The 15,484-nt window shown below is 45.9% G+C and overlaps 1 protein-coding gene across 2 annotated transcripts; it reads right to left on the bottom strand.

Moving 5' to 3' along the window:
* Nucleotides 1-8,205: 8,205 nt before the first annotated feature.
* On the bottom strand, nucleotides 8,206-13,132 carry LOC308407633 (uncharacterized protein). Of its 2 annotated transcripts, none has more exons than XR_013973703.1 (3): nucleotides 12,875-13,132; nucleotides 8,504-8,997; nucleotides 8,206-8,424 (listed from the first exon to the last, which is right to left on the bottom strand). XR_013973703.1 is itself a non-coding variant. In XM_080899423.1 (3 exons), exons 1-3 carry the CDS (start codon nucleotides 13,046-13,048, stop codon nucleotides 8,408-8,410), a joined length of 429 nt encoding a protein of 142 aa, XP_080755549.1. In that variant the 5' UTR covers nucleotides 13,049-13,132; the 3' UTR covers nucleotides 8,206-8,407. The 2 variants fall into 2 exon arrangements, 1 of the variants encoding a protein (XP_080755549.1); XM_080899423.1 differs by having other exon boundaries at nucleotides 8,760-8,997.
* Between the last annotated feature and the right edge of the window lie 2,352 nt (nucleotides 13,133-15,484).

Genomic DNA, 15,484 nt, shown 5'->3' with positions numbered 1-15,484 from the left:
AGATTTTGCTTTCAGTGAGATTATTCATTTTTAGTAAATCAATAAATGAATTTCCCGAATAATCCCACATTGCTGAAATGACATAATATAATGGTCTACTGCATTCACTCACTGGTTCCACACAGCGTTCTTCCAGTAGTCTTGATGGTGCTATATAGCAGCGGTCCCCAACATTTTTTGCGCCACAGACCGGTTTGTGCCCAACAATATTTTCACGGACCGGCCTTTAAGGTGTCGCGGATAAATACAACAAAATAAAACTAGTACCGGTACCGAAAAAAAGAAGATTTATTCATAACACACGTGAAAAGACCCAGGAAAACCGAGTTAACGAAAAAAACGATAACAAAATAACGCTGAAAACCGATAAAAACCCTGAAAACCATACATTTCACAACCGAGTCTCAACTCTCGCGGCCCAGTACCAAATGACTCACGGGTCCGTGGCACGGAGCACACCTCGCTATTACAGAAAGGAGCTGGGTAGTAGGGGTGCAACGATACACAAAATTCACGGTTCGGTTCGGTTCGATACTTTGGTGTCACGGTTCGATATTTTTTCGATACAAAAAAATGTTCATGCCTTTTTAATTTGTCATTTATTAAAATTATAAATATATATTTTAACTCAAAAGTACAGTTTTTAAATTTAACCCTAACCCTTGTGCGCGTTTTTTATTTTGACAGCGAATGCGCACCTGCAGACCACTTATGTGCACCCCTGGTTATTTAGCTCGTCATATTGCAGCCACAGAAATTCTTTTGTCCATGAAACCATAAAGCTGCACTTTCTTTTTGCCTTATAGTCTCATTTGTCATAACTTCTCCGTTTTGTGGTAAGCTTTTCTTTGGCTGTCACTTCTTCACCCCGACCTGTCTTATTTGGCTCAGCAGAACTGAAATATATATACTGCTACTTTTACACACGGACTCACATAAGCTCAGCGATTCTCTGCGCGATCAACCTCTCACATGTTTAAGCTGCGGGAGATTTCACTTGTCATGTTTGCATAGTAAGCTAACGATTAATAAGACGATGTCAGAGGAATTGGTGCACAAATTATCATCACTCACAGATCAGTGCTGTCGCTCTCTATACACAGTTCGCACGATTGCAAAGTGAAAGCAAAAAAACAAGCGCAAATTCAAACGCGATTTCAATATGTCACATATTGACAGTGGCTCACCGATGCCAATGACATAATTACCCAGCTACATTTCTGAAAGAATGCAAAAGCATTGACATATATTTTTCCTACAATAGCCCGACGGGCAGGGCAGAGAGATTTTTGTAGCCCGACTGGAAAGATCGCTAGCTCCGGGACGTCGGGCTAGCGATTTTGCAAGCCCTGTATCTGATTGAGGAATCACTCATCTTTGGAAAAGAGAGTTTATTACAGAGAAATGTCTCTTTCCAAAATAAAAGCTATACTATCCGCTTCTTCTGGGCTATATTCTCAGCAGCATAAGGAGAATCACGTGCTAACAGCTGTCTAAATGACTCGGCTAAAGTTAGTAGCATGCTTGTTGTTTTTGTCTTTGCACTAGGATGATGTCGGCGTAAATGTGCAGTCATATTCGTTGTGTTCCCACTAGTGCTTTCAGGTTAATCTCGTTGAAATGACCTTAACGCCACAACACGGCAAATCTCCGTTAACGAGCTACCGCCGATCGCCCCGTGCATGGGGCTAGACGGCCAACACCATTAACGAGCTAACTGCGCTAACACACTAGTTCACACCAATGTAATTAAGCATTGCATGGCACATCCAACATACTGTTTTACTTTAGTCCATGACTCGCTTACCTTCAGGGTCATACGTCACATGAAAACCAAAATAATTCCAAACGCCAGATCTGAATGAGGGTGGGGGAGGTCCATCTTGCAAGGAGAGCTTAACTTCTGTCTCGCTAGCTTGCCCTACGCTCTTCCTCCTGACTATGCTGTCTGTGTTGAGCGCTCAGTGGATCTGCGCTCGACAGTGCAGCCTAGGCGGAGTAGTCGAACACAGATTCACTGAGCGCTCAACACAGACAGCATCGTCAGAAGGAAAGTTGATAAAATAAATTACAAATGTTGTATTGTTCGATACATATGCGTACCGAACCGAAAGCACTGTATCGAACGGTTCAATATCGATACGAATATCGTTGCACCCCTACTAGGTAGAGTTCAGCAGCCACAACACTATAAACTGCATCTTTAATTGCAACAAAAATATAATTCACTATAAACACAATGGCTTAAAATACCCAAAGGAAAAGGATTTGTTTTTTCAGCCAGTTATGGTAGAGTGGGCTCATATCAGATCAGACTATGTGGTGATCAATTGGCAGCTCACCCCCTTCCTCTCTTCCACTGGGTGTCCAAGACCAGAGCGTTCTCACTCCCGAGGCGTAACATGTCGACGTTTTGTCACGTCCCGCGGCGTTCCTGAGGAACGCGAAAGGAGACCTTCGGCGTTCTTATGGTACGCGGCGGGTTATGGCTGGAATCCAGTGCAATGACGCTCCCGCGGGAGTAGACGTTCCAGCCCTGTATTCCAGCCCTAAACCTAACCTTATCCCTAGCCCTGACCATAACCTTATTCCTGACCTTAACCAGGACTTTAATGATGTTAAATAGCGTGTTTCTACGCGATTTGAAGAAAAAGAGCGAACATGTGTAGGTTCAGTCCAGACGGTTCTCATATTTCCTCTTTTTCCGAGGTCGTCATTTAGGAACGTGGTGGGTAGCCGAAAACGTAATATGGTGACGATTTGTCACCTAGCGTAAAATGTTACGCTTTGGGAGTGAGAACGGGTTGCCAAGACATACAACTGCAGCTGATCATTGACCTTTTGCCTAAGGGGCTCTGGTACCAAATGCACTTATCGATCTTCTGCTCAGACATCGCTATGGACAATCCATGACCAGCATGTCCATGTGCAATGACAAAATCAACAACAACTCTGGCTCAGTTGAAGTGGGCAGTTCCTCCCAATCAACAACTATTTTATTCCCCACATGAGCCTTAAAGTCTCTGAGAAGAATTATGGAATTCTCATTCGGCATCATTTCAAACATTCCACCATAAAGAAGGTTTGGTATTTTCTGCAGTAACTCTATGCATAAGCACAGATAGTGGTCACAGCTGTCACAGCCTTAGCTTCTTCGAGTTACACAAAGGTGACCCTTTCACTCTGGGGAAAACTTCAAAATGACCCTGATGAAGGCCACAAGCCATGACACGTTGGTCACCTAATAAAGTTGTTCCCTAATACTTTAAGTGTCACTGGAATCTTTGCATCATTAAAACTTCAAAAGCACAGTTACTCAGCCAGGGCTTTGTGTCAAGCATATCTAGTAGCTCTCATGATGGGATGCACTACAAAGGGAATCCAGCACCTCTGCAGGATATGGTTCCAGAACCTTTGCTAATCAGTGAGATGAGTCCAACTGTGTCTAGCTGGTACCACTAAACCTTCCACACAAGCTCTGCTTTCTTCCCTACCAGAAAGGCGCTATTCCATCTTCCAAAAACCAGTTTGAGATGCACGAGGTTGGCAGCACCCATGCTTTTTGGCACAGCACTCAGCTGAAATACCTGTCACTAAGGAAGGTGGGCCCACAGAGCAATGGAACCATGTTATTAACTCAGGGTGTTCCCAGTCAAGCAGCTGGCTCAAGGCCAAAGCTATCGAGGAGGGGGTCCAGGTTATCTGCTTCCCTGTGAGTTACTATAGCTTCTATTTGTCTGAGCCATTTAGATTTTTTTGAATCACTCTTCATCTGGCTCCTCTCTTGGAACCAGTTTGACTCGGGGACATTTAATGGACGGTAATTCTTATGAGGGTATCGTTTTCTAGTCAAAATAAGGTTGTAATAGGCATTAGGGATTTTCTGCTTGAGACATACTTAAGTTTACCACTATGCTCTCTGATCTGTCACTGCTGGGCAAGTCAGAGTGCACTCTTTAAGTACATGTGTTTGAACTGGTACTGATCCAGGTGACTAGCACAATCCTACCACAAGGCAGACAGCTGATCTGAGTGTTTCAGTGGCAATTTAGATTGAGGGTCCTGGAAATAAAGCTGTGAGGCTTGACAACTAATCGAATGGTTGAGCCTACTTTACTTGATCTTTTGAATCAATATCAGACTTTACCTGCTTTAACAAACAGGCCTGTAGTCTCTGATGTTACTTTTTTGTACTATTTGTTTTATATTTCATGACATATTTCTTTATTTTATATTTTTCTGTTGTATATCATACTGAATCATAGATCATATGACTGAATAGAAATATGGAGTATACTGAAGGTATGTTATTCTTCAATTTGGCATTTCACATTTTCAAAATAAGTAACTTAAATACTGTATTGTTTAGTGATTGAATTAACCAATAAAATATAATTTACATTAAACATTAAACCTACAAGTATTGCTTTTTGAATTGAAGCAAAAGTTCACTTTTTTTAAACACAGTACCTGCTTTACTAATTAAACAAATGCAAAAAAAATACAGCTTGGACAATAAATAATTTCTAGCAATATAAAGAGTGACTTTTTTTCTTGATAATGTCGATTCCTTAGAGATAGCCGTCACACAGAACTAGAGACCTCTGGTTTTATTTGAATTCCTCGCATCATTGTCAAATGATTGCTGGACGTTGTCGGCAGTCTGTGTGAAACTGCTGGCAGATTACAGCAGTTGTTTAGCACTTAAATGGAGGACGGTGACTTGTCTGCAAAAACTTTCTAACTAGTTGTCGAGTGATAGAGAAAATTGTAACAATGGCAACACAAAACAGAAACAGAGACAGTTTGTGTTCAAAGTAAAAGTTGTGCATTTTAAAACAGGTTCGCTGCAACAGTGAGACAGCTTTCACTTTGCAGGTGAACTTTCACTATCGATGCTCTACTTTGGACTTTTTCAGGTTTTACTGCCACAGCTAAGAATAAGCGCATATGTGCAAATGGGGCACATCAAACCTTTATCTAGTGAAGAATAAACTTGAAGAATTTAAAATCTATTCAAGTTCTAGAAATTCAGATTTTTTTCCATGTGTGTCTTGTAAAAAAAAAAAAAAAAAAGACTGAAAAATAAATTGAGTTTTCCTTTAACGCAGATTTAAACAGCAAAGTTTTATTTTGGTCATCAGTCCTTTTCTTGTTTCTTAGCCAGTGATGCAGCTGAGATTATATCATAGGATCTGTCATATACATGCCGAAACAGAAGAAGAACTGGCTGGTGTAACCCTAGCATGCCAGATGGCTGAACAATACTTAAAGCAAAGATAAGGTTGAGTGAAAATCTACTTTGTAATCTGAGTTTACGGTGACATTGTGATTTAGGGCAATGCATCAGATTGTGAGGCAGCACTTCTTCACCATTAGCTGAAGGTAAAGGTCAGGATCTAACAGCAAGGCAATTTATTTTTGCAAATACCAAGTCATAATAGGTTTTTTTTTCCCCCTCTCACCGCTGTGCTTAATATAACTGTGTGAGAAGCCTGTGTCATGATCAAATTTAAAGAGTACCTCAAGTACACTTTTAAACAGTTTAACAGGTAATGAAAAATATATCCTAGTAGGTATTTGTGGCCCATCTTGCGGTAAAACCGATACCTTTTGCATATATTCTGAAAATATACAGATGTGAAGTCAATATCAAATCCAGTGGATGGGAAACTAAAAAGATTGGCTTTTGGGGTCGGGGCCTCTACAAGTTTTACTCAGTTCTCTTTGTTTCCTTTCAAGGATGACATTGCAGAAAGTGCAATTTGTGGCACTTAACTTCATTAAAATCTGAGCAGGAAGATGTCCCAGCCCAGTCAGCTGGATGATTTACAGGTCTGTAAAAGTTGTTATTCCTCTAATAGACACTCTGTTCTTTGAACAAAAAAATAAATAAAGAAAAAAAAATCAAAATCAAAAAGAATATTAACATTGGTTTACCATCTTTTTAAAATACATTTTTAAAATGATCTGTAGGATCAAACATAGGTCAAAAAGATTTAAAACCAAATAATCAAAATGTGGGAGACTTTCAGCTTTAATTTAAAGTGTTTAACAAAACTATTCCAGACTTGCAGTAATCTTTACAGATATTCCCCCATTCTCACACGTTTTAAAGTAATCGGACAATTGATTGACAAGGAGTTTCAATGCCAAGAGAGGCCAGTTCCAAATATTGAACAAAGGTGCATTTGTTAGCTGTTTACTGGAAGTCAATAAGAGATCCAACAAGATGATGAGGCAAGTGAAGAAGCCCATCATTAGACTTAAACCCTAAAAAACCCCAAAAACAAACAAACACTTTTTAACTGCCATGGTCTCCCAGTCCTCCTGTGCTTCCTAGCCATTTTCAAACGGTCTCTCTTTTTCTCTTGTTGTTCTTTCTCTCCCACTCCTCTGTCTTTGTGAGTGTGTGAGTATGTTTTGTGATTTAACCTCCCCCTTGTGTTTTTCGGGGGCAGGACTTTTCCTGGGTTCTGTCCTTCACCTCTGCATACTTGGAGGTAATAACCTCACCTGCAAACTCTTCTTATCAGCTGTCACCACTTAAGGTTATGGAACCCTGCCAGTCATTGCTGGATCATTGAGCTAACAAGTGTTAAGCTACGTTCACACAGCAGGTCTTAATGCTCAATTCCGATTTTTTGATCAAATCCGATTTTTTTGTCTGCTTGTTCACACTACAAATAAAATGCGACAGCAAACGTGCTCTAGTGTGAACGCTCAAAGCGGCTCGCATGCGCAAAAGAAGACGTCACACACAACGCGCTCTGTTTAGACCCAGAGCAAACAGTATTGTTTGACTGATGGCCCTTAATATAAAGACTTCGGATTTTACGTTTCCCAATTTTTGCTTTAAGTTATTTTGTTATTTACATAATAATGTAAATAACCTAATAATGATCCTTATTGCTGTTTTAGAGAGGAGCGGTGCTTCAAAGGATAGTTGCAGATTTCTGTCAGAATCTGCAGATTATACAGTACAAATAACATGTTCACGTTGTCTTCCCAACTGTTTCACTGACATCTACACTGGATGGCCAGGAAGCGTTCACGATGTCTTCTCCGACGCTGATAATTAGCGTCTGTCTTGTGTCAGTGACGTAAAAGACGGATTTAATGCGACATGACCATTCAAACAGCAGTCGCTTTCTAAAACATCGGATATGTATCGGATTCAGTACCACATACAAAAGTGACCCAGATCGGATTTGAAAATATCGGATTTGTACCGTTCACACTGTCATACCATGATCGGATATGGGTCGCATAGGGTCAAAAAAATCGGATTTGATGCGCTTTCGCCTGCAGTGTGAACGTAGCCTTAGTAAAGTTGGCTGCCTTGCTTGAAAGTTTTCTCTGCTTTTCCCCTGTGAGTTTCTTACCTCGTTGTTTCCTCTGTGCAGAAACTCTAGAGATTGGAGTAAGAGAGAAATTGTCTGAGAGAGAAATTCTATGATGCAAGGAAGTGTGAAACTGCCTGTTTATTTGGACCCTGGACTTTAACCAGAAACCTTTTCCCCAAGCTCTTTTGAATCTTCTTGTTGTAAATAAACTTGTTAAAGTTTTCCCCAAAGTCTCCCATTTCAGTCCTCCCTGAACTGTGGTCATGACATTAACAGAGCAACAACAAGAACTTCAGTAGATCCTTAGTAAATTAGTTCATCTATAAAAGGGGTGGAAAACATACCACATCAACGGTCATGGTGGAGGCACACATGTTTTGCTGTCAGTGAATTCTTACTACAAATGTTATTTCAACTTAAAATCTATTTCTAATGAATTCACATACTATGAACATCTGTTTTTTAGAATGTAAGGTGAGAAGAACTGAGGGAATTTTTGAAAACCTGACTCTGTTTGCTGTTGCCTACATTGTAGATCGATAACTTGGTGTTACTCTAAAAAATGAATATAAAGAGGGGAACTTAATATCAGTTACATGGAGAAGGGAATAAATTAGGAACAAGTTACAATGATTCCTATTCTGAGCTTCGGTAGCTTGAATATACAGATCAGATCAGCGGGGCTGTGCTGTCTGCTGTTAATAAATTTACAAAACTAAATTCAACAAAACATAACCCAATATTACGTGTGCTATCATAACTCATTTCCAACTGAGTGAATGTAATCAGCATCATCGGCTTAAATGTAAACAGATGTCTGCTGTGTTTGATAAAGCTTAACACTGACCATGTGTCAGGCTCAGGAGGGACTCGGAGTCAGACCGTCACTAAAGTTCACGTTTTATTTACACACACAGACACCAGGTGCGAATATATACAGGTGAGGGGGCACAGGAAGAGGGTCTCCGGGAAGCACAGGCACGGGAAGAAGAGGGCTATGTACAAAATCCACTGAAGCTCAGGTAGCTCGGACTCCGGCTTTAGCTCACCAACGGCGGTCCTCAGGCTGGCGAGAATCCTGGCACAGAGAGGAAAGGCAGGTAAGTAGTGGCACGACAGAAACTCAGAAAAAGGTTCAGATAGGTGATGACACTGACGAGTGTTACACAATAATCCAGCGAGGAAGCACTCTCAGCAGCCGCCTTAAGAAGTGAGTGAGATGATTGCTTGCAGGTGTCCGAGCCAGGGGCTGGAGCCGTCATGACTCCGCCCCGGTAGAGCGCAGTGCAGGGGAGAGAGAGAGATGCAGCACAACAAAAACACTTGTAGCCATACAGAGTCAGCCGAGAAGGCACAGGGTCATGACAGTACCCCCCCCTCAACGGGAGCCCCTCGGCGACCCACCCGGCTTACCCGGATGCCGCCGGTGAAACTCGCGGAGCAGACCAGGAGCCAGAACCGCCGACCGGGGCACCCAGGAACGTTCCTCTGGCCCGTAGCCCTCCCAGTCCACCAGGTACTGGACGCCCCGCCCCCGCCGCCGAGAGTCCATAATGCGGGTGATGTTAAACACTTCCTGCCCATCCACGAGCCGGGCGGGCGGAGGGGGCCCGGAAGGAGGGCACAACGGGCTGGAGAGCACGGGCTTGACCTGGGAGACATGGAAAACATTATGGATACGCATATTGCGAGGCAGCTTCAGACGGACGGATACCGGATTGACCAGGGCCTCAATCTCGAACGGACCGATGAAAGCCGGGGAAAGTTTCTTCGACTCTGCACGAAGGGGAACAAAGCGTGAGGAGAGCCATACCTGTTGCCCAACTGTATAGGCAGGCGCAGGGATCCGGTGGCGGTCAGCGCTCTCTTTATTGCGCTCCGCCATCCGCAGCAGAGTGGCTCGGGTGGACCGCCAGGCCCGGCGGCACCTGCGGAAATGATGTTGTACCGATGGGACGGCATGCTCACCCTCCACGGCCGGGAACAGGGGTGGTTGGTAGCCCAATGAGGCTTCGAACGGCGACAGTCCAGTGGCTGAAGAGGTCAGGCAGTTGTGGGCGTACTCAATCCAGGGGAGCTGCTCGCTCCAAGTGGCCTGGTTGAGAGAGACGACACAGCGGAGTGCCGCTTCGAGCTCTTGGTTGGTACGCTCGGCCTGTCCATTGCTCTGAGGGTGGAAGCCCGAAGAGAGACTGACTGCGGCGCCGATCTGCATGCAGAACTCCTTCCAAACCCGAGAGGTAAATTGGGGTCCCCGGTCGGAAACGATGTCCATCGGAATGCCATGAAGCCGGAAGACGTGGGTGGTGAGCAGCTGGGCGGTCTCCAGGGCTGTAGGGAGCTTGGGGAGGGCGATGAAATGAGCCGACGTAGAAAAACGGTCAACAATAGTGAGGATGGTGGTGTTACCGGATGACGGTGGGAGCCCCGTAACGAAGTCCAGCGCTATGTGAGACCATGGCCGTCCTGGCGTGGGGAGTGGTTGAAGAAGCCCGGCGGGTGGTCGGTTGGGACGTTTGTTCCGGGCACACGTGGTGCACGCCATAACGTACTCCCTGGTGTCCTTGTCCAAGGTGGGCCACCAGAAAAACCGCTGGAGGAAGGTGATGGTGCGGCGGGCTCCTGGATGACAGGTGAACCGGGCAGTGTGGCCCCAGTGGAGTACCTGAGGTCGGACAGCAGCAGGGACAAACAACCGACCAGGGGGGCCCGTCCCCGGGTCGGGGTCAGTATCCTGGGCCTCGCGCACGAGAGCTTCGATCTCCCATGTGACAGCTCCAATAACACAGGTAGCTGGAAGAATCGGTTCTGGATCGGAGTCTCCTTCCGTACTGGAAAACTGACGGGAGAGTGCATCGGGCTTCACGTTGCGCGACCCTGGTCTGTAAGTGATGGTGAAATTGAATCTTGTGAAGAAGAGGGCCCACCTGGCTTGTCGTGAATTTAGGCGTTTGGCGGACTGGATGTACTCAAGGTTCTTATGGTCGGTCCACACGATGAACGGGTGTTCCGCGCCCTCAAGCCAGTGCCTCCACTCCTCCAGGGCCAGTTTGACCGCTAGCAGCTCCCGATCACCGATGCCGTAGTTCTGTTCTGCGGGTGAGAGACGACGAGAAAAGAATGCACAGGGATGGAGCGTACCTTCAAATCGTTGAGACAGAACTGCTCCCACTCCAGAGTCCGAAGCATCCACCTCCACCACGAACGGTTGCCTGAGGTTGGGCTGACGGAGGATGGGGGCGGTAGTGAACTTCTCCTTTAGTAGGGAAAAGGCCTCCTGAGCAGAGAGGTCCCACTGAAAAGGAACTTTGGGAGAGGTAAGCGCAGTGAGAGGTGAGGCGATCTTACTGTAGTCCTTTATGAAGCGTCGGTGGAAGTTGGCGAATCCTAGGAACCGTCGGAGTTGCTGGCGGTTCGGCGGTTGAGGCCAGTCCACCACGGCCCGGACCTTCTCGGGGTCAGGTTTGAGATCCCCCTGAGAGATGATATAGCCAAGGAAGGCCACCGTGTCAACGTGAAATTCACATTTCTCCGTTTTCACGAACAACCGGTTCTCCAGGAGGCGCTGCAGGACCTGCCTCACGTGACTCTCGTGCTCCGCCTGGGACTTAGAGAAAATGAGAATATCATCAAGGTACACAAAAGCACATCGATTAATAAAATCCCTCAGAACATCGTTAACAAGGGCCTGGAAGACCGCGGGCGCATTGGTTAAGCCAAAGGGCATGACGAGATACTCATAGTGTCCGATATGAGTGTTGAAAGCGGTCTTCCACTCATCTCCCTCCCGGATCCTCACCAGGTGGTAAGCGTTTCGCAGGTCCAGTTTGCTGAACACCGTGGCCCCCTGGAGTAGTTCGAAAGCAGAATTAAGGAGGGGAAGAGGGTACTTGTTCTTTACTGTGATCTTGTTGAGGCCGCGGTAATCAATACATGGCCGGAGCGTCTTGTCTTTCTTTGCAACAAAGAAGAAACCTGCCCCCACGGGGGAGGATGACGGGCGAATTAACCCAGCAGCCAGAGAGTCGTTGACGTATCTCTCCATGGTTTCCCTTTCGGGCTGTGTGAGGCTGTAGAGGCGGCCAGAGGGGAGAGGCGCCCCAGGGAGAAGATCAATGGCACAGTCATAGGGCCGGTGTGGTGGAAGCGAGCCCGCCTCATCCTTACTAAAAACTGCTGCGAGGTCATGATAGACGGAAGGAACCGAAGACAGCTCTGGTGACTTTGAAGGCTTCCCGGGGGGGGGGGGGGGGAGAGGGAGCAGATGGCGTGGCGGCCCGAAGGCAGGTCATGTGGCAGCCCACACCCCACCCCATAACTTGCTCCTTCCTCCAGTCGATGTGTGGGTTGTGTTGTGAAAGCCATGGATAACCTAGTACAAGCGGGGTTACTGGAGCCTTAAACACACAGAAACAAACGTTCTCAACGTGGTTACCGGAGAGAGTGAGTGTGACAGGTAGGGTGACGTGCGTTATGTCAGGCAACCGGTGACCGGACAGGGCGGACACGCGGAGAGGATGAGGCAGTGGTCGTGTGCCAATGCTGAGCTTGGAGACTAGCGACGCATCAATGAAATTCTGTTCTGCACCAGAGTCAATTAACACAGAGAGGGAATGGGACAACGACCGGAGGGTGAGTTTAGCAGGCAGCAAGAGACGGGGAAGAGGCTTGTTGCTGGACAGGTCGCCCACCAGTACCCTCTCAATTACTAGCGGGCGCCTCCTTTTGCCAGCGCCGGGCAGGCAGAGATGTAATGCCCCTTGCGACCGCAATACAGACACTCACCCGCGGAAAACCGGCGTTGTCGCTCCGCAGGGGTGAGTCGAGAACGTCCCAGCTGCATGGGTACCTCCTCCTCAGTTCCAAAAGCTCTAGCCTCCCGTGCGTCGGGTTGGGGCTCCCGAAAAGCCAGGGGCTCGCGAAACTGCTGTCTTCGTGAGCTCTGGCGCGCCCGCAGGCGATCATCCACCTGAATACACAGGGACATCAAAGCATTTAGAGAAGCAGGAAGCTCCCGCATCATTATCTCATCCTTGAGCTCTTCGCGGATATTATTTAACAGAGTGGTCTTCAGGGCCTCAGGTCCCCATTTGGTCTGTGCAGCTAGAGTCCAGAAATCAACAGAAAAGTCAGCCATGCTTCGCCTACCTTGCTTCAGATTAATCACGATAGCCAGCTGCCTCCGTACTAGAGCCTTTATCAAACACCGACTTGAAGCGCGACAGGAAGTCGTCATAAGACATTCCGGGGCAAGCCTGCAGCTGGGCCTGGGCCCAGGCCAGGGCTCGATCACGTAGTAGCTGGGTGACGTAAGCGATCTTAACCCCGTCAGAAACAAACACATGGGGCAGTAATTGAAAGTGCATAGAACACTGCAACAAAAATCCCGCACATTTTCCCATCTCCCCAGAAAAAGCCTCAGGTGAAGGCAAAAGCTTATCCAGCGAAACCGCGGAGGCTACTGACGCTACCGCGCTAGCAGCCTGGGTAGCTGTGGCTGTTGTAGTGACGGCAGGAGCGTGCGTTACCTGGGGAGGGGCCGCGGGAGGCTGGTCCTCGGCCAGCGGAATCCGTTGGGCGAAGGCCTGCGTTAGAGACGCCACGTCTCCGCTGAGCTTCACCAGCATTTGTTCGTGTCGGTGCAGAAGCTCCTCCAGAGACATGGGGGCTGTCGCTGCCGAGGCTGGGCCTGCTGAGTCCATAGCGGTGGCTGGATTATTCTGTCAGGCTCAGGAGGGACTCGGAGGCAGACCGTCACTTAAGTTCGTGATTTATTTACACACACAGACACCAGGTGCGAACATATACGGGTGAGGGGGCACAGGAAGAGGGTCTCCGGGGAACACAGGCACGGGAAGAAGAGGGCTAGGTACAAAATCCACTGAAGCTCAGGTAGCTCGGACTCCGGCTTTAGCTCACCAACGGCGGTCCTCAGGCTGGCGAGAATTCTGGCACAGAGAGGAAAGGCAGGTAAGTAGTGGCACGACAGAAACTCGAAAAACGGCTCAGATAGGTGATGACACTGACGAGTGTTACACAATAATCCAGCGAGGAAGCACTCTCAGCAGCCGCCTTAAGAAGTGAGTGAGATGATTGCTTGCAGGTGTCCGAGCCAGGGGCTGGGGCCGTCACGACTCCGCCCCGGTAGAGCGCAGTGCGCGGGAGGGGAGAGAGAGAGATGCAGCACAACAAAAACACTTGTAGCCATACAGAGTCAGCCGAGAAGGCACAGGGTCATGACACCATGAACATCATAGCCACTCTGCACCAGTCCAACATAGTTCATCACTGAGAGCTTCAGTGATAGTTTTAAACTTCCACTCTATCAAATCTCACTGATGAGTCCTTATCTTTAAAAATAATCTCTTTTCTTAACTTGTTCTGCCTTTTTTTTTTCATATCTTAAGGGAGGAAACAACACTGGTGATGTCAGTGAGTTCTAGTTTTTGACCAATTACTTTTGAGCATCTGAAAATGGTTGACTATTTATGAAAATAGTTGAAATTCCTTGGTAGTTAATACAATACTTTTGTTAAACCCCATGAATTAAACCTTAAAGTCTGCTCTTTAATGGCATATTGATTGTCTGGTTTAAAACCACTGTGGTGATGCACATGGGATGCCAAAAAGTGGCATCCCATTCCATGGGAAATAGTTCCAGCACTTTTTCACAGGACTCCAGTCTTGCTTTAACTCTAGAATAAAAGCAAAATTACATTTGGCACTGTGGGGAAATATGGACTACTGTAGGTCAGTATTTGTAAGGCAGTTTTATCCACATAAAGTTAAACAGACCCCCCGTATATAAGCTTCCACAAAAGGAATCTAAATTAGGAAGGGGAGACAATATCCAACCAGCGGGAAGAAAAGTTTCTAAAATAGTTCAGTAAAGCCTCAAAAGTTGGATAAAAGATTGATAAAATTGCAAGGGGATGAGACATGTACTGGAGCCAAGTTGTGATCATCTGTATCAAGAATCCCTTTAGTAAACCTACAGTATTTAACCCAAAAGAAAAAAGAAAAGCATCAGCCGCTCTGACAGCTCACGGTATTAGGAGAAGCAATCACTGTGTAGTTATAAAACTCTTTCATTTTTACAAGACAAATGACACAGAGGAACCTGTTACCTTCTTAGTGAGAACAAGTGAAAGAACTCTTCATAGCTAAAAAAGTCTCTTGGCAGAATACAAACTGGCAGGAAATAAAGCTGGAGGGAAAATGACAATACAGTAGTCAATGAAATATCTTCAGATAATACACTAATTTATTTTCTTATTTAGTCATCAACAAACTAACATTTTGTCACAGTCTCGTCATCACATGCTTAATAGCAATGCACACCAGTTCTGCTGCCAACGGCATTCCAAGCATATGTAAACTTCTCATTCCTCAACATTAGCCTGCTTCCGCTTTGATCACAAACTCTGACAGGTCTGTGGCAGACAGCCGCCATCTTTTTATAAACAAATGAGTCATGCGGCTTGGTCTCTCATCACCAGAGCCTTGCCTTAAGGCTGAATTAAGGCAATAAAAACTTCAGGGTGGGGTTGTGAATGAGGGTCGGGGAGCTGTTGTTTGTATTTGTTTCACAATGACAAATTATATCATGTGACAATAATTCACAAAAGCACTGCTACAAAATGTTGGCAGAAAACAAAAATATCTCAGGATATTATTTAGGATACTGAAGTGGGGATGTTATACAAATAGGAAACTTATCACAATGCTTCTACAATCAGTTTGTGTAATGCGTTTTCTTGGGTAGCATAATCATCCCGGAGTGCCTGAGTTACATTACAATAAAAAAAAACATGGCTCCCTGCATATAGATGGCATTAAGGGCTTTAGAGACAAGTACCCAGCTCCTCTGTCCCCTAAACAGGTGGCTCCTTACAGTATTAACTGTCAAACGTTGGTTGGTTGGCTTTTAGTTTTAAATAGTTTTCTCCACAAAAAGTCCAGAATCCTTGTCTAAAAGGGCCGTTGCACCACAGGTCATCAGAGATCAATCAACAATCAATTAAAACAATCACACAAATAGAACATTTACATTAGTTAGCAAGAGCGCTATTTCTTGACATGATTTCAAACTGACTCCTCCATAGTGACTAGCTGGCAGTAAGAGATGAGCAAAAGTT

The sequence above is a fragment of the Rhamphochromis sp. 'chilingali' genome, assembly GCF_963969265.1.
Source record: "Rhamphochromis sp. 'chilingali' genome assembly, chromosome: 12".
In the NCBI taxonomy this organism is placed as follows: Eukaryota; Metazoa; Chordata; class Actinopteri; order Cichliformes; family Cichlidae; genus Rhamphochromis; species Rhamphochromis sp. 'chilingali'.
This window is presented reverse-complemented; position numbering and strand designations above follow the sequence as displayed.